A 19,490-nucleotide genomic window follows, 5' to 3' on the forward strand; every position below is an offset into this window, starting at 1 on the left:
ATGGCAGGCTCGACCCCCTCCTGACTCGCTGGACTCGGAGGAAAGGTGTTGTGAACATGTTCACCAATTTAAGAGAAAAACTCATCCCGGCAGTGCTGCACTGCTCCTGTTTCTCTTTCATTCAGAATGAGGATGTGAGGGAAGGGTGACAGTGGCAGTGATTTGGGCCGGTAGAGTACAGGCTGTGCTTGATCAGAGTTTGCTTACCATTGAGAAAATAACTTCATAGATTTGTTTTATCAATACAGTGCAGTTGGGCTGGTACAACACAGACAAAAGAAACAGACGAATACTCTCCTTATACTCACTCTCTAAAGTCAGTATTGACAAAAATGCCAATTTGAATCAATGAAACAGTCAAATACTCTCTAATCCTCCAGAGACACTGATGATAATAACAGAGATGAGGGCACTTACTGTGGTTTAGTCATGGCTAAAGGTCAGAATCTCCCTTGGAAAAGAGGTCCCTGTCTCAGCCAGTACCACTGTCTCCGTCTGTCTTTATTGGCTCTTCAAGAAAAGTCAGTGTGCATTAAATATCTTTAATTGTGCTTAAAAGGCTGTAAATGGCATCAAAAGCTCCAGTGAATTCACTGACGGCGAAAAGGAATGATAATGAGAGGCATCAAACAAAAGATGGCCTATCAAAACTTGAAAACTAAACGGTATCAGATGTGTGGGATGAAATGAAGGCACGACAAAGCGGAGAAATTATAGTCGCTTTCTACATTTAGTCGTCTGTGCGAGCTGTGAGTGTGCACAGAAAGAAAAGACATGAAAGTTCACCATTTGCAAGTCTGAGCTTAACAGGTCTTCTGAAAGCTGCTGTAAATGCAACATTTACCTCAATCACAAAAGAGCGGAGCAGAAACAATGCTCTTTAGAAACAAACATACACAGAAAATTGTCCAAAGTCATATCAGTATGTTTATTTGGGGGACTTGAACAGAGTAAGGCTCCAGTTTTGGAAGTTAGAGCTTGGTTTTTACATTCGGATGCAGCCAAAAGTACACGACTGTCTGAATAGAATATAGTCAAGCAAAGACACTGTGACATTGTCTTGTTTCACTGTAGCACCGAGTTACACTGCACATTTCCCTATAAAACGCATCATTGTCTCTTTCACAATAAAACCATGTTTTATTGTCAGGGTGAAACTGATGACCAGACGTCAGATCATTTGCCATAGGTGCCTAGTTTGTGCATGTGTGTCTGCATCACTTTGGGAAAAAAAAAAAAAAATTAATGTAGACAAAGTGATCCACGATCTTCCCTTCTTTTTATGAGTGATATTTTTCTCGCGCGACTATGATTGGCACAGCTGTTTAAAATATACAAGATGAGTAATGTGACTTTGCTGAGGAGTTAATTATTCATCACCAAACCCTCCTATTAATACCTCACTTCACCCTGCACTATCGAGCCTGGATGCTCGCAGATGAACAAAAATAGCAGGTGCGCCTGGATATGTCTTCATTGTGCGTGATGTACAAATGATGATACTTCCAGGGAATAATGTAAATTAAGACATAGCCTTTGCATAAACACCATTCGTTTTATATGATATCCCATTAGCCTGCTGAGTGACTTGACATTTATTGCACATGCAGCATCCAAAGGGCTTTTTTGTGGGTTTACCCCAGCGCTCACATTACTAAAAACCTACTCAGACGACTTCAGAATTATCCGTGACTCTGTTTTTAGTTCTGTCCGGTGCACAAATGATCCAGACAGCTTCTGCAGACTAAATGGTGCGAAAGTGACGAGGGGGAGAGTATCAGTGCTCGCCCCCTTTTGTTGTGGTTTTAACTGAATACATTTTGAATACATTTTTTTTCTGTATTCAGTCTGAGGGATATAGCATTTCTCCCCGCTAGATATGAAAGCAGTGATATTCACAAAGCAAGGTCAAACACGGTCAAAGGCCAGCCGCATCCTTGTCTTTCTTCCCCTCCACTGCATTATATCAATCAGACACACCAGCAGAAGGACAGACTAACTTGAATGCACGCACACGCACACGCACACGCACACGCAAACACACACCTCCATATGCTAAAGTTGCACACCGTCTTTTTATTGGAAATTGTAAGCAAGTTCCTCTCTTCCACACTGTTGGTTGTCCACTCGTCCGTGCCTTCAGCTGACTTTTATTCATCATAACAGAATAAAAAATATATAGATTTGACCCTGGAGATTAGAACAAAGAGAAAAAAAATGAATGTATGGACATAAAGGAAGTAGAGCATGAAGCAGGGGGAAATATAGAGAGGGAGAAAGTCAGTGAAAGATACAAGAAAGACAGAAAAGGGGGACAGTCAGGAGAAAGAGAGATGGCCTCTCTAAGTGCAACAGCACACAGGCACAGAGCTGAGAGAGCCTGGGCAAGACAGCATGAGCTGCCTATTTGTCAGCATTGATCAACCCATTAAGGGGCTGTGGTGGGAAGCATATTGGTTTTGGAGGCCAAAGGGGCAGAGAGAGACAAAGATAAAGCAAGACGGGGGTGGGCGCGGGGGTAGGGGTTGAACTCCTTTCAGCATCGGCAGCCACATGTCTACAGGATGAAAAAGCCTGTAGTCGTCCCCTCCAGCGTCTCAGCAGTTCATTTTGCGAGGCCCAGTGGGAAGGTGGGCGATGTCATTTGTCTTACTGCGTCTCTGGAGGCCCCACTGTATGTTTTATCTTAGCTTACAATGCTAATAAGGAAGTATAGAGCCTGTCAGACACACGGGGTGTCAACTTGTCCTCGTCCTCAGTGTGTGCTTGCACTCCTGCTCGCAACGGGAGGGTGATGTGTTGGTGGCAGGTGGGTGGGTCCTGGCCCAAGGGGAAAGTGGCTCTGCAGTGGAAGCTGCCTCTTTCGCCCAACCTCTGATGAATTCATATAATTAACTCTGTCTTGATCTGTTGGCTAATCCTGCACTCAGTAATAAGGGATTAAAATGTCACCTAAGCCACCTGCTGTTATTGAGCCTCAAGACTTTTTGTGCCTCTCTGTGTGTACGTACGTGTGTGTGTGTGTGTGTGTGTGTGTGTGTGTGTGTGTGTGTGTGTGTGTGTGTGTGTGTGTGTGTGTGTGTGTGTGTGTGTGTGTGTGTGTGCGAGAGAGAAATAGGAGTTAATGAAAGTCAACGTCGGACTACAGTACAATAAACTTCTGAGCTAAAAACATTCCCTTGGCTTGCTTAAGAAAATATGCAGCATAGACAGATATACAGTAGATAAATATCAGTCGTGTCAGGCATTTTAACTACTGACACATTTAAAGGTGGGGTTACTCCCAGCTCCTTTGTCTGGCATCAAGCTGAACTAGTAACTGAGCAAACCATTTGGCACGAAGATGGAGAAAAAGTTGCATCAGTCTTGCTCTGAAAACTCATTGTCAGAGAGTCACCAAAAAGGGACTTGAAAGTGGGACATGCTGGAAGGTGGGAGTTAAGAAATCTTTTTTTTTTTTTTTCTCCCCACTCGCTCAATATGACCTCCTTGGGCCAAGTAAAGAAAAAAAGGAAGAAGAAAGAAGTGAGTGCCAATTGGTTGGCGAACAGCCCACAGACCAACAGCCAGCTTGCCTTGTCTGCCTGCCGGTCAGCTCTATTTGGTTGCCTAGCAACCCCAAGTATACTTTTGGGTTGTCTACTGACTCTTGCTGCTGTAGTGCGGCTCATGGGCTACTAATGAAGCCTCCTGACCAATCACTGGCGTTTAAGACCTGGAAGCTGAGTGATCACTGGGCAGGGATCTTGGGACTACCCTACCCTACATGAGCTGCTGCTGCGACTACACACACACACACACCTTAACTTACTGCTTACAATGCTCGAACTGACCTGAATTCTCCCCACCACACACTGACTTACATTAAGGATTCAGCTGAACTTTAGCTTAGACTCGCATATAAACATATTCAATACAACATAGAAGGCTGTAACCCAGCGATGGTGTTAAAGCCTTAAAAAAGATGGAATAATAATATTAATAATAATTCTAAGGTTCATGCTATAGTTCTAGATCGACGCCAAAATACAATTTGACACGATTCTACATTCACCACATACCACCAGAGCCTCGGTGAGCCAGTCTGAGCTGCTTTAGAGGCTTTAGCTGAAACATCTGGACTCCCACTCCCCCTTGAGACCATGAGGAAATTTCCTGTTTTGGTTTGAAAGAAACTAGTCACCTCTAACCATTTACTGAAATATAACAGCTGAAGGAAACATGAAATGTTTATTCAGGGTGACTAGCAGTGCGTCAGCAAGTCAGTGCGTCTCCCACTGATGCTTCATGTCATCAGACAACCGGCAGCTAGGGAAAGTATAAAGCGTATATGACCTTTGTTTTTTCCCCACAGGCAGGAGGATGCCCATTCTAGTAAGGCAGCATTATAATATAAAACAACATTTGTATACAAACATGTTACTTGACAGTATGTTTTTTGTCTCTTGTTCTCACCGTCTGAAAGCCATGACTGTTGCCCACGCCTCCTATAACAACAGTCGAGGAATATAAAGTTACATTTGTTTGTTTTCTGTTGCTGTGACTAAAACCAGATTTTTCTCTGGGCTCTGTGGACACACACACAATCCCATCATGATTTTCATGTGGACCTAGAATGAAAACACCGTATGCCTTTAAAGTGGCGGCGACATGAGGCAGGGAAGTCATATTATTGTAATTTATGCATCTTATTTTTTTACGTTATGTATGCACTGAGCTTTGTTGTCATGTACACGTACCGGAGCAGTGGAGAATGTGTGCACACGGGTGCTTATACTGTATGAAAGCTAGATTGCAAGACACTTGTTGTTATGAATGTGAACCATCATCAATTTGATCTGCACTGAATAAGAAGTGGATCCAAATTGAACAAGGTGCCTGGTAATGTGGATATATTCAAAGTAATGCGACATGGTTTAAGATGAGATGGGTGTATGGTATATTTGCATGTGTGCTATATACCCCTGAATCTGTGTGTGTGTGTCACATCACCTCTAGCCACTTCAGTGTGAAAGCAATTGGCTCGGCCAAGTCCTTAACATCCCCGATGTATCACCATGTATATGCTTGTCTATACATGTCCACCTCTCGTTGCTCTATATTTAGCCACTGCTCATGCGAATGTCAACGGCTGTCAAGCGCCCAATACTGACTGATTTGAGGGGGCAGCACCATGTGCCATTCACTGGCTCTCACACGGAGCTGTTTGGTGTGGCCTAGTTAGAAAGCTAAGCCCGCTACCAACTGAACAACACAATGCCAGATATGACCAATGTGGTTGCCTCAAGGGTGAGGGTCTTCAAGGGTAAAACCCACCGAAGGCAAGAGGAGATATTATTCTTGTTTCCAGATTAAGGAACGATATTGAGTGTTTCTCTGTTGTCGTTGTCAAACACCAGGGAGCAAGTAAAAATAAGAAGAAACCATAGTCAGGGGAACAAAAAGCACCAGGGGAGTTTTATTCACGGCAGGCAGTTTTTAAAAGGGTTGTTTTATGGTGTCCTTTTGCCTTCACCTCACAACGAAATGGATCTTCAAAGGTTGTTTATCGATTCCCTACTGTTAACCTTTCATGAGCTGTTTCGCAGCCATACGCTGTTTGGTGACGGAGGAGGAGGAGGAGGAGAGTGCAGGGTGGGGTTGGCTGACCATAAAAGAGTGATATGCATCGCAAGTTTACAAAGGGCTTCTGGGTAGAGAGGAGGAAGGGATGGAGGCACAGAAAGAGGGATTGCTGTGGGTCAGGGATGAGAAGACTGGGAGTCTGGAGCCAGGAGGGAACAGGAAGAGCAAGGGCCAGCCAGAAAGGACCTTGCCCTGTGGGGCTGGGAGTGGCTGATGTAATGGCATTAATCTCCACGTGCCATCTGACACCCAGTGTGGCACTGTCATTGAAAAGTGCTAATTCTGCTGAACTGTGAGGGGAATTCAGGCATCTCAAGAGTCAGTGCCCTGGCTTAATTAAACACTTTGGCATACAGAACTGCACATATTTTTCTTTTTCACAGCACTGTCACCGTTTGATTTTTGTGTTTTGTCCACAGAGCTGGGTAAAAACTCGCTAGGAACACTGCCACATTTTACTGTCGCTCTTCCAACTTTTTACCCATTGCAGCAGTTGCTCCTCTGGTTGCGTACTAACCAGGGATTTCCCTTCTGTTTTCCCTTTTCTCTGTGCTACTTCTCTCCATCTCTCTCTCTCTCTCCAGATGAACCGGCCCATCCAGGTGAAGCCGGCTGACAGCGAAGGACGAGGAGGTAATTAACCTTCTCCTGGTCTCTGTTATGCACCCACCTTAAAAACACACACACACACCCAAAAACAGAAATACGCTGGAATAGCACACATACAATCCTTAATATTCTGCTCTCACTGGAGACACACTGGGAGTTACTAGAGTTGCCTGTAATATAGGTCACTTGCTTCTATTGACTTCCCATCTGTGCCAGCAGAGGGGCTGTCTCAGGTTCACAGTCACTGAGAGCAGTTCAAAGACAAGACAGAGACATGGAAAGAAAGAGATAGAGGATGGACAAGAACGTGGAAGGATCTCACACATTCTCTCTCTCACACACACACACACACAAATTGGCACAAACACAAATAGAAATAATGTCAATTTGACTTAATGTATCACTGTATTATTCTCTAAGTGAAGGAAAGACACAAAAAAGAAGACAGGAGAAAGACAGTTCTAGTCTCCCAAAGTGTAACATGATTTATGGAACTTGACAGTGCAATGCGTTTTGCACTGTATTTGTTTTTGTCTAGAAATCTACGTACTTGAACGGCAACCAATCTGGCTTTCGCCACCAATCTATGTCTCAGCTTCATTTATTTCACCGCCATATGACAACACTTGGATGACATTACATATAGTAAGGTACACATCTGAAAATTAAAAAACAGTTAGGTGTGAGTCAGTGTTTGGCGTTAAGACTTTCTGTCTGAGGAAACTTCAAAGCGTTACAAAGTAAGTGAGATCGTTCATTGCTATAGGCATGAGATTAAGGTGGAGTCTGGGTGAATCTGAATCGTATCGGTGTTTCCACCACACAGAAGCGGCAATTTGGGAGCCCTGAAACACTATTCTTTGAAATTGGGTCTCAGAATGGCAAAATCTCAAAAAGTCACCCTTGCATTTTCATGTAGACAACCAATAAGCTACTCTAGGAAAACAATTATGTCATAATCCCCCCACTCTGCGCTTATATTCCCTGTCCCTCATCTTCGTTGTTGTCGTCGTCCTCCTCTTCTTGTGTTTGGAGATTGTTTGTTTTTTTATTTTATTTCCTTAGTTATCCTGGCTTGGTTCATTCTGTCAATTTTTCTCTGATCGTATACATTGTAATGTATACTCTTCTTCTCCGGTTTTAGCGTATCAGCGTTACTGCACCACATACAGGCCTGGCATAATGTAGAGTCATTTTGGAGGGTTTTGTGTGAAATGACGCCATGTTTACGGAAAACATTTTCAAAACAACAAAGAAAAAAGGATTGTTGAGTGAGTAAGGCCTAAAATTGTCTGTTTAGTGCGGATTCTCCAGTATCGCCTCCTCCCTCCATCTTTAGCCTGACTGGCATGGTGATTGACTACATCATTCAGAAGCCATTTGTGCCTAACATCACGGAGGTTAATGCAGATTAAGCCAGTTAAAGATTTACATGGTTGGAATTTGATATAATTGGACCAGTCTGTGTCTGTCCTATGCTTGCATTTCAAAGTGGTGATTTAGACTCCCTAGGTCAGATGAGACCGAGCCACTTTGCTGATTTATGTTATCAAGTGTGAATCAGATGGCCCATTTCTAGTGCCACACACGCCCCAATGTAGATCTTGTTTTTGTCATGGCAGTACTTTAATTAACGGCCATCTGAAAACAGGCAAAGTCTGACCAACAAGGCCTGGGCAAAAGCCAATCGACATTCTCACCAAGATAAATTGGATCTCTGGGCTTAAGAGAGGAGGATGGATGGGTCCCAATATCAATTACTACCCCCTTTTCAGCAAAAAGAGAAGGACGATGGACAGGCAGTGTGAATGAAATACAGAGGCCTCTTAAGCTGGCACCGTCCCTGCTTGTCTGTCAGATGAACTTTCTATATGGGAGGACAGGATGGGACACAGCACAGAATGAAATAAGACCAAGCAGACAGGCCCCAACAGAGATATTGAGCGTTAATGGCAACAGGAAGTCAGTAGACAGGCCAGGGAAGTAAACCACAGTCGCAGCTGACAATGAAATGAGATTTACTATGAAGGCCTGTGGTTAAGGGAAAATACACAGCCGAGGGAGGACTGAATAAAGGAGAGAACGTTTCCAGCGGATTCATCTGAGGAAGGATGCAGACCAGTCAGGTGCACCAATCCCAGTGGGGCCTCTAGATTGTCAAACCTGGAGTTGAACTGGGACATTTGCACCTCCGCATTTATCACTACCGAGACATCAGCAATTATCTGTCATAGGAACTTGTGCTGGGGTCTCAATTATGTGCCTGCGAAGGCATTAGGGCCCATTACTCCACTATGAGACTCCAGTAGCCCTTCCTTTGTTCACTGTACCTTAGAGACATCCTCTCCCCTGGGGATATACGAGTGTCAGGAGAAAAACTAAAACCAGAGCTCAGCAAATGACTAAGGAGGCCTGGCGCCGCACAATCCTGGAACTCAGTGGCCGTTGTGTATCACAGAGCTGATTCTCTGGTGGTCTACTACAAGACTCATGTTTTATTTAATTTATTTCCTCGGATTATTTAGAAAAAAAATATAGAGTATAGGCAGAGAGCTCCACAGTCTTTAAATATACTTTTTGTGTTCCTTGAATTCAGTCAACATCCTCCCTGTAAAGTCTGCATTTATCTGATGTGCTGAACACCATTTTTCTGCCCAATTCCATCAAACCATGACTTAGACAAAACGAGTCATGGGCTCATCACTGCCCCGAGGTCAGTGCAGGAGCAGACAGCAGTCTGTATATAAAAATGGATGTGTAGTCTTCAAGTTTTAAAAGTTAAACTCAGGATCTGGCAGTCGGCCACCAGGGGCGACTCAGTTGGTTCTAAAAAGAACTCAGTTTGAATGAAAGTCTAAAGGACTATGAGCCTTTTTCCCTTGATTTATAGTCAGTAAACATTTTCCTGAGGAGGTAATGTCTCAATTGATAGTTTCAGGTCCTCTCCAATGGCACATGATGTCTATTTTCTAAATGATTTCCACCGTTGACAGGAGAATAGATGGCAACGCATGGAACATATTTTTATTTTTACTTAACCTTTATATAAATCCCATTAAGAAAGAGATTAAGAACCTCTTTTTCAAGGGAGTCCTGGCCAAGACAGGCAGCAGCAAACACAAAACACTCACATTTGCACAGTTAAGCAAAAGACGAATAAAAAGAAACAGATTAAATTTACGAGCAGATTATGAAAAACAGGGGCATGTTGTGGAGTCGGCCTCAAGAACTCCAAGTTTGAGTGGAGGTGCCCAGTAACAGGTGAAGTCAAGCTCATGGTGCCAATCTCAAAAATGGGAGTTTATCTTGTAACAACATCCTTTTTAATACAGCCAATGGCGTAGACATGATACTAAAGTATATTTACTTTAATAGTTTGATTAAACCCCCCCAAAAAAAGTCCACAAATGAGGAAAAAAAAGACACCTCCTCCTTCCATCCTTTGTTCCTTTCCCCCCTTATTTGTCTCCTTGGTACTGCAGTGCAAAAGGAGAGATGAAGCGAGTGATAGAGAAAGAGTGGGGATTCAGTGGAAGGTCCGAGGAGGAATGAAAGTGTGAGAGATACAAAAAAGAGCAAGAGTGGAAGAGACGACAGGATGAGAAAGTTAACGGAGGGTGATGGAGGCAGCTGAGTGAATCTCAGCAGTAAATCACCTCAGAGCCGCCCCATTCCTATCTCCTCCTAGCCTCGCCAGGATTTTTTTTTTTTTTTTACTTTACCCCTGACCTTGTCTGCCACTGTGTCTGTGAAGAAAAGATGGGGCCAGATTATCTATGATTGGAGATGGGCATTATCTAAACACAATCTTGGAGCCAGGTCCCACTCTTCTAGTGACTGCTGTGAGACTGGAGACCACACTGATGAGAACAGAGATGATGGGTGAGCCCACAACACCATCTCCCTTTATTAACTCTGATAAGATGGTTTCAGCACTTTCTTGAAATGCCCAGCAACCGCCATCAACTTCGACTATTTCCCAAAGTGTCACTCACAGTGCATTTGTCCACATTATTCATAGTCCACTTGTTTATTATCCTCTCCATTTTTATTTTTTTATTTTTTTTGGATTCTCATACAGTGCCAGTAGCATTGCAGTCCTTGCATTTGAAAGTCAGCAGCCCGGTGTGAGTCTTTTTAATATCTTGTCCGTGCCTTTTGTCTGTCTGGCTGAGGGGAGTCATTGTGAATGGGCCGTGTTTGTCCTTGCCAACCTGCTGCTCTTCAGAAGGTTGACCCCAGGCAGGCAGTGGAGAGATTGACAGGACCTTATAATGTCGTGCACTGTGCTGTCATGCCCCACCCCAGCAGGTAGGGAAGAGTGAATGCTGCTGGCTGGTTCAGTCTGGCAGGCCACAGGGGGAGGGACTGTCTGGAGGCACCTCACACCCACAGAGGAGCACGCTCCACTTTACATGTAAATTAAGCCAAAAGATCCCTCTGTGCCTCTGGACACGGTCATGCAATGCTCTGAATAGTCAAGAGGAACCCTGGCAGTGGTTGATACATGTGTGATGAGAAATACACCAAGACTGGAGACACATGGCCAGACAAAAGAATACAAGGCTTTCTAACACTTACAAATGCAGCATATAAACTTGCACTAATTTAATTTTTGCCCCGAAAACCCAAAACATTTTGGACAGAGACAGCAACAGGAAATATCTCCACACGTTTCCTCAGTTGTGTCTGTGTTTTTGATGCATATCAAATGATTTACAGCTCCCATCACTTTCCCTTGAGTAAATGGATGTGATGGCTCTGGAGATACGAGTAATGCATTTACACAAAGACTGTATTCTTTCATTGTCCCTGATGCACTGACAACATGAATGTTTGTTCTCTTCTGGTGATTTCATTTACTAACTCACTATACTGCATAGAATAATCCACTTGCATCAGATTGGGACCAGCAGTAGAAAGTAGTGAGATTGCGCAACATTCTTAACAGGGACGAGGTCTAATTACTTACTGTTAGCTGGACAGGAACAAAACACGAGTTAGGTGAATAACAGTTGTGGGGGTTGAGAAAAACAGCTTTACAGAAATACACATCATGCCTCTTGCTTTACAATGATCTCACTATGTTATTTTTACACTCGCTACATTAACCTCAACACTGCACTCCAGCTTTGCATATTAACACCAAATTATACATTAAGTTTGAATATTTCAGTGTTCTAAAATTACATCAGAAATCAGAAAGAACATTGACTTGCTGCACTGAACAAGGAAGCTCAGTGTTTGAGTGTTTTTTTGCTCCTAAGAAAAAAGTTATATTCAGAGCCGGACAGTAACAGAGTACATTTACTTGAGTACAGTACAGTACAATTTAGAGGGATCTGTACTTTACTCGAGTATCATTTTTGGGGAGTACTCATGACTTTACTCAAGTACATTTGAGAGACAAATATTGTACTCTTTACTCCACTACATTTCTATCCATAACTGTGAGTACCCGTTACTTCTTGTACTCCATGGTCAGATTTAGTTGAGAGATGAAACCATGGACCAAACCATGGATGAAGACGCAGCAGGTCCCACCTCGCCAGACTATTTACATTTTCTGAACAATTTAATGATATTGTTCGCTTCGAGTGTTTGCTGTGTTTACCGAAACAAAACTTCATCACCGCCTACAAAAAATAATCTTCCAGCTTGCCGAAGCATGTCAAGGTACTGACATTGAAATAAACTTCCTAGCTACAGAAAAATGCACAAAATGATTGGCTAGCTGCGATAATGCAGCTTTTTACATTCTCGGTTACGTTCGAGTCATCGAAGCCACATGCACCAATTTTTCAGCGGTCCCTTGCAATATTTAGAAAATGTACTCTTGTACTCTTGATAACTCAAGTACTTTTAAAAAAACTTTTACTTAAGTAGATATCTGACTGTAGTACTTTTACTTGTGCTTGAGTAAAATTTTGCAAGGGGCATCTGTACTTTTACTCAAGTAATGAAGCTGTGTACTCTGTCCACCTCTGGTTATATTAATGCCTACATTATTATTTTATACATTGGTAACATGGAAACAATTCAGAATCTTAGTAAATTTCCTCCCTACCTCCCTATTGTATCTGTAATGTGCATCAGGAGATACAGGAGTTACTTTCCTGATTACACTGCTGACAATTCAATTCGGGAACCTCCATTCATCTATCCACTGACTTTGTTAATAGCAGCACAAATGATGTTACGTACATCTTCAACATTACTTTTGAAATACTGTGTCGGCTGAAGGCATCAACCATATGGGTATCCTATCTTTGGACCAGTTCCCATGCTGCAAGGAATGATGGTAGCCATATTTCTGATGGTGACCCATAGTTGGCACAATGTGAGACAGCGTCTGTATAATTAAATGCTGAATCAGAAAGTTCTTTGGAGATAAATAAGTTACATTTTCTACATGTTCTCCCCTTCTCTATTTTGAGAGCCATATATCATTCTTCATGTACTTAATGTGGGCACTTTCCTGTCATTCTTATCATTCATTGCATTGCATTTGTTCAGTCAAATCATTTAGTTTTAGTCGTGACAGTGTTGTTAATCTGTTAGCTAGTTTTCTCCTGTTGTGTTGTGGTTACAGTACTATTAGTTACAGATAGAAAAAACAATATAATACAATGGGGATGGTTGTGTGTCTCTATATGTGGCCCTGCGATGGACTGGCAATCTGTCCAGGGTGTACCCCACCTATCGCCCTATGTCAGCTGAGATTGGCACAGCACCCCCCGCGACCCTCATGTGGAGGATAAAGCTGTAGAAGATGGATGGATGGATGGATAATTGTGTCCAAAACATGTTTTTTTTCCTGGATATTTTATCACATGTAAATGTCCAATGGTCTATATCTGAAAAGCTAAGCATAAAAGCAGATAGCACCTTTTGATTCCAGTCATGTACCCTTCATCATCTAGTATATTTTCCAATGGGAAAGTAGATGAAAAATAAAGAGTCTAACTGAATAATATACAGCTATTCACAACATTTTGTACAGCTAGTCTGCGGCGTCTCCCAGGCACCAGTGCCCCAATGTCAGGTTTTTTCTAATGAGACGCACAACTTCTCTGTTGTGCTGCCTGGAACATAACTCTGCATTTGAAATGCACCCAGTGGCCTAGCAGGCATCTTTTATCGTTGGATGCAGCTGTCCATGCTTTCTGAACACTTACTATTACTACCAAGCTTCCCTGACTACTGCCAGTGGCACAAAGTAATAGAATCAAGGAAAAATACCTAAGTAAAAAGGAAAAAAAAAAAAAGGGGGAATATTTACCCCGATGCAGGTGCATAGGAGTAATAGTTGAAAGAGAATATTCCCATTATTGGAAAACAAAAGTAAAAGTAGACTTCACAGCAACTAATTCCATGCCTGGAGAGAAACAGCAGGGTGAGTGGTGACTATGAGGGATAAAGCGAAAGTTACAGAGGCAGTTATAGATAGACAAAAAGAGAGAACTGCAGGAAAAGTGCACTATATATGCATATACTGCAGCCTGAAACACAAGTACCACTTTATTCCAGGGAGAGATGCATCAAACTTGACAGCATATGGCGTCTGTGCAAAATCCATTAATTTTTAATATACCGGGCACTGAAATGAAAAGGCTTCCTGAGACAAGCAATTGTCAGATGTCAGTAGTGTTTTGATAACTTTTTTTGATCTCCTTTTTTATTTGCATTTATAAAATGGGGCTGTCCACATGCCACCTCAGTTTGGACATGGCTAGAGACTGACATGGAACCATTTTCCACTTGATTGCTCCCACCTTCAGGCAGGAGATGAAAACACTGTGGGGAAACAAAAAACGACGAGTTTTTTGTTTCCCCACAGAACGAGTATAATGACGGTGTGTCCGTGGGAGGAAGTGAGAGTGTATGGGCCAAACCCCGCTCCAAAACTTTGTGTCTTTAATGTGTTGTCCGATGCACTGACGTGAACCAAAACCAATTTAGACAATCTAAAATAGCAGAGATCAAGGAAAGAGGCACACACAGATTCTTGAATACACACATCCAACAGTCTGCTCAATAAGATCTGTCAAACCTCTGTATTCTCAGTCATTTCTATAGGAAGACCCTGCCCCCTCTAAATGCAAATGCATGAATACACAAGAAGGAACCATTCTTTTTTTTTCCCTCCACTTCCCACTTTTAATGGATAGCTCTTTGGAGTCGTGGAGTCATCTTGTACAGTGGGTGCATTACAAGATATTTATTAATATTCGTAAAATGCCAATTTAATGCTAGCAAGTGGCCATAGGAGATGAGCGGGAACTTGCAAAATCCAATAAGAGCTACTTTGGAGACAGGTGCAAAGTGGACTAATTAATAGCAATCTATACTCTGGCCAGGGCTTGCAGTTGGCCAACTGAGACACTCTTAGGTCAGGCAATGAAAAGATATCAGCTCCAAATTCATTTTCTCACTGTGGCTTTCCCAAAGGAAGGCTTGGAAGTACACTCACACTTCCTTTTAATTCCTTCACTGGGGTGTAATTTATTTTTGCATTTGCCAGCACATTTGAAAAGTTCATTACCTCACTCATGGCTTGTTAATTAGCCTTGTAAAGCCGCCATTAGATCTCCTCGGGCCAGGACCGAGATGAGACTTTTGTCCCAAAACATTAACACACTGCAGGAAGCCTGTAAAAGTGCACTCTGGACATTTAAGGTGCAACAGTGACACCTTGGTCAAAAAAAACCAAAAAAAAAAAACCCTGAAAGATGGAGGGGGGCCATTATGGAACACTCACATGCTGTATTGGCTGCTGCCAGTTTCACCTCTGCTGGCACACACAGGGGTCAGCCTCGTTTCTCTTACAACACCTGTTCAGGGCTGACTTTATAGCTACTCAACTCATCCACTGATGTCCAATATCCAGCTTGATATCTGTCCTCCTGTCAGCCTTAGCTAAATCCCAGTCGACTCCGTGGCGATCTCCTCGTGGTTCTCACTCACATTCAACCCGAAGCTCCAAAGGAGGAGGAGGGATAATGAGCAGTAGCATTGGGCTCAGCTGGTGGGTTTAAGAAGTACTGCTGTGTGAGGTGTCACAACAGGAACATGAAATGACACCGCGGCTACAGCACCAGCAGTAGAGACCAGACAGCGTGGCCTTATTGATTATGCAGGTGCTCATTTATGTGGCCAAGTGAGTAGCGGGCACGTGTCCTATTTGAACTTCACAGGACATGGAACAGGATTCCATGTCCCCACTGCAAAAAAGGAAGCCCTAGTGCTTTATTTTTAGAACAACTGCGTCTAATGGGGCCTGGCAGGTACAGGAGGCGTCACATCTGTCGAGGCGCAGGTGATGCTCTTGCCCCTCCCCTCCTCTCTGCTCCTCACCCGCTCCTGACTAGTCAAATGACTCACACTAAAGATCAACAGTGTCATTTCCAATGAAATCTTCCTCCTCTTTTTTGCCACTTTCCATCATTCTGACGATGAGTTCTTGCTCGTAGCCATTTCATTCCACAACAGTGCAGAATAGGGAATGCATAATGTAAAAGATGTTAAGGAGATGAATACTCCGTCTTGTGCGAGGCCACCAGGAAGATTAATTGGAAAAATCTGGCTTTCTGACTTGCCAAAAAAGTAATGGTATGGAGCCCATATATCTGAGCCTGAGTGCCCCCCATCTGATGCTGAGGAAGCAGCTCCGACAGGAAGCAGTGGTGGAGATAGTGGTGTAGATAGAGCTGCCCTTCAAACTTAATGAAGAGCAACTCTGCACATTTCACTCCAGCTAACTCTTGATCAGGAAATTGGGAAACGTGCTCAGTCGGCCTAGAATTTAAAGTCACGTGAGGTTTAGTCAACATGTAATGCTTTCCTAATTTATTACTTTATTTTCCTCGACCACTAACAATGACAAGGATGTAGTCCTTTTATTTAACAATTCACAGCCAGCAGTAATTCACTTATTTATTCTACTTTATTATGTCCCTTAAATATATCTATCAATATGTTTTATTCATACTTTTAAAGTAAGCAAACCAATCAAACCTACCTATTGTGATGCCGTGTGATTTTGAGGCATGGTGACTTGACCATGACTAGTGCTGACAATATCTAGCGCAAGGAAGTTGGTTAGGGTTACACAAATACATTTTATACACCGTTTACTTTAAAAGCAACACATGTAGAGTTTTTGTTACAAAATAATTCCAAATAAATCTCCAGAACTGTGGCTGATGATTACCCACGACAACTTCATGCAGCCAACATTGCACAATGCAAAGATTTCCCAAATTGCTTCTGCACTCACTTTATCTTACGCACACTCATATAACATGAAAGCCCTTAACTTTACATGTTTATATAAAGTGCAGCATCAGGGCAAGCCAATATATACTAGCTAAGGTGATGTTAAGTTTTGTTATTTATTTCATCTTTATCTTTGGAAAGACTTTGCTGACATTTTAAAACTCCACTAGATCTAATCACTTCCCAGCAGCAAACACATCTGACACAGAGTTGACTCTTTATTTACTGTGCTCCCACTGCATTGATAATGAGAAAATATTACACCATGCTCCGCATGTTCTCTCTCATCTTAGCGATTTAAGCCTTGAAACAATCAGTTTGTCCACCTGGGCAAAAATATCGCTGCTCCTTTTCTAACTGTACCTGAAAATAACAGCTCTCAAAACATCATCAGTACCATTAATCACTGTGGCAGGATCTTAAAAAAAAAAAAAAGTTCACTCTAAATGGAAATATGTCTCACCCTCATACGAACACGGGGTAGCACGCCACACAACAGTTAGATCAACAATAACAACAACAGTGGCAGCAGCCGGTTCAACACAGCAATCAGCTGCAAAAAGAGTGAGAGGGGTGGTTGTTGAGTTGCACGGGTTCCTCTCACTTCAGCAGAACGGTGCCATCAGCTGTAGCATTTGTCTGTTCTCTCCTCTCTTCCTCCCCCCCCCACCCCCACCCCCACCCCCCCCTATCCAGAAGACAGGAAGCTGTTTGTGGGAATGCTCGGCAAGCAGCAGAGCGAGGACGACGTCCGGCGGCTGTTCGAGACCTTCGGTCAGATCGAGGAGTGCACCGTCCTGCGAGGGCCTGATGGGGCCAGTAAGGGTCAGAGCCCACACTCCTCCCACTCTCCCACTTGTTACCCCGTCTGTCCCACTTCATTCCTACCTGTCTGTCTGTCTGTCTGCATGTGCCGTCTCTCCTCCTCTTTCCCCTCTAAACACTCTTTAAAGCTAAGCCTCACCTGCTGTGCACTCATTGACATCGACTGCAACCCACTCCACTCTTCGCAGTAACTCATCCTTTCCTTCAGCTATACTATTTTTTTTTTTCCCAGCACCACTTACTGTATGTGTCTCACTTGCATTCCTTTCATACCTCATTGTCACTGCGCTCCGACACCTTCTTCTGCCAGCTTTCTTTTTCACACTACTTCCTTTATGTCCCTTCCCCTTTTTGTTCACACCTTTTCTTCCTTTCCTTTGCCTTCCAAACTTATTTTACAGTATGTCGTCTCTTCATCACTGCAGTTCATCTCTCCCTGGGCTTGTTTTTGAACAAATACATCATACAACACCTCGTCTTTCTGCTCACCCTCTTCTCCTCCTCCTCCTCCCCATCTTCCTGTGATCTGAAAATGGATGTAATCATGTTTGTTTCCCACATTCCCGTCATCCCTCCCCTGAGACACCATTGGACAATGATGTTCCACTGTAAATAAAGCAGCCAGGTTCTGGCTTTTTGTTGCCGTCACTGGGTTTAGGAATAGCTTATGCGCTCATGTGCTACTCAGTATGTGGAGCATGGTCAGATTAAAGATGGTTGTCAGAACGTGTGATACAGGTGGGCATGTGAGAGACTCTGAAATAATCTTTTGATGGATCCCATGTCTCGCATCCATACTTGGTGCGGGAAGGCCAACGATATTTCTCGAAAACCTAATCATTCTTTGTCTCTGTTGACAATGATTTATCCCCCTATATGAAGCACATGGATGTGTGAGAAGAATGTGAGGGAGGGTGAGGAAAAGGCACTGATGACTGAGCCCTTCGGAGTACATCAAAGAAATAACGCTGGCTTTTACTGAACCACGCCTATCCGTGTCTGCATCTGTTCCTTTCACTGTTAATCCAGGGTGTATTGCTCTGCGTCACCCCGCCGGCCCAACAACCACCTGCCTTTCTCCCTGGCTTGTTTCCTGTTTCACTGTGACGCTCTGCCTCTCCAGCTCCTTGCCTTCCTGTCTGCTCAGATGCCTCAAGCTGACTGACAGCACATAAAAAAAACGAAATAAGGCCAGGCCAGGGCTGCTGCTGTTTCAGAGAGAAGCTAGTTTCCGGCTCATTCACACTTTCACTCCTTTTCACCTTCCTTCGCTCAGTTCGCAAACATGCCATTATTTCTTCTGTTGGTCTTTGTCTTTATTTTTTTTTTATCAGTGGCTTGATCACTCACCTTTCTTCAAATAGAAAAATCTACAATAATAATGCTTTCACAAGACAAAAGGTCTCATACATTACATAGATCCGGTCCTATCACGCAAGGTGCAACAGTCCTAGTCATTACGGGATGTTACAGCAAATTATTTTGCCAGCAATCTCACTTTGGGGATGGGGTCTCTGTAATTTGAATGAGACAGACCTTGAAATTGACAGTGCTATCTGTTGCATGATAGAGGCTTTGTCCCATGTTGATGTAAATTTATGCAACTCAGAGCTTTTCAGCACCCCTCTTCACCCAATAAAAAGGGCCAGGAAGTTTAACATCCATCTCTCTATGCCGTCGCTCCTCAAAGTACTTTCAAAGTGCAGCGCTTGCTGTCAGAGTTGAATAGAGCCTCAAGTTGTCAGGAATAATAGAGAGATGGCTTTTAGGTCTATAATTAAGTTGTGTTACAAATGTCATCCATCCAGTGGGATGGAATTCATGCATACATATTATTACCCCGGGAATTCAAAAGGCAGCGTAGATTCTCTCGCTTGAAAGCAATACAACCCCCCCCCCCCCCCCCAAATACATTCTGAGCCATCAAATTCAAAAACTCAATATGTGCACTATAATTTATGAGGCTGTATCACTTTCAGTTCTTTTGAGATGTTTTGCTCGGTGTCCCTTACTTTTTTTTTTTTAGGTCAGGAGGAGAATCAAGGCTAGAGCGTTGTTTCTTTGAAGACATTTTCTGCTCGACATGACGTGGTCATTGATGGTGTGCGCCAAAGCCCCGCAGTTTTGAATGTCTCTCTGTTTGGGTTGAGCTG

At 43.1% G+C, this 19,490-nt stretch overlaps 1 protein-coding gene across 11 annotated transcripts in view; it reads left to right on the forward strand.

Annotated features, from left to right (window-relative positions):
- The window catches only part of celf6 (CUGBP Elav-like family member 6), a gene marked incomplete at both ends in the record, with an annotated part of 120,494 nt that overhangs the window by 79,673 nt on the left and 21,331 nt on the right, over window positions 1-19,490 (forward strand). For 6 of the 11 annotated variants that reach the window (XM_083900740.1, XM_083900742.1, XM_083900734.1 and 3 more), the window contains 2 exons: window positions 6,210-6,258; window positions 17,212-17,337. In XM_083900740.1, coding sequence (XP_083756866.1) covers window positions 6,210-6,258; window positions 17,212-17,337 — 175 coding nt within the window. Of the gene's footprint in view, window positions 1-6,209; window positions 6,259-17,208; window positions 17,338-19,490 lie in introns of all 11 variants that reach the window. The other 5 variants (XM_083900736.1, XM_083900738.1, XM_083900733.1 and 2 more) reach the window with 1 other exon arrangement.

Source organism: Microchirus variegatus (genome assembly GCF_963457635.1).
Source record: "Microchirus variegatus genome assembly, chromosome: 14".
Lineage (NCBI taxonomy): Eukaryota > Metazoa > Chordata > Actinopteri > Pleuronectiformes > Soleidae > Microchirus > Microchirus variegatus.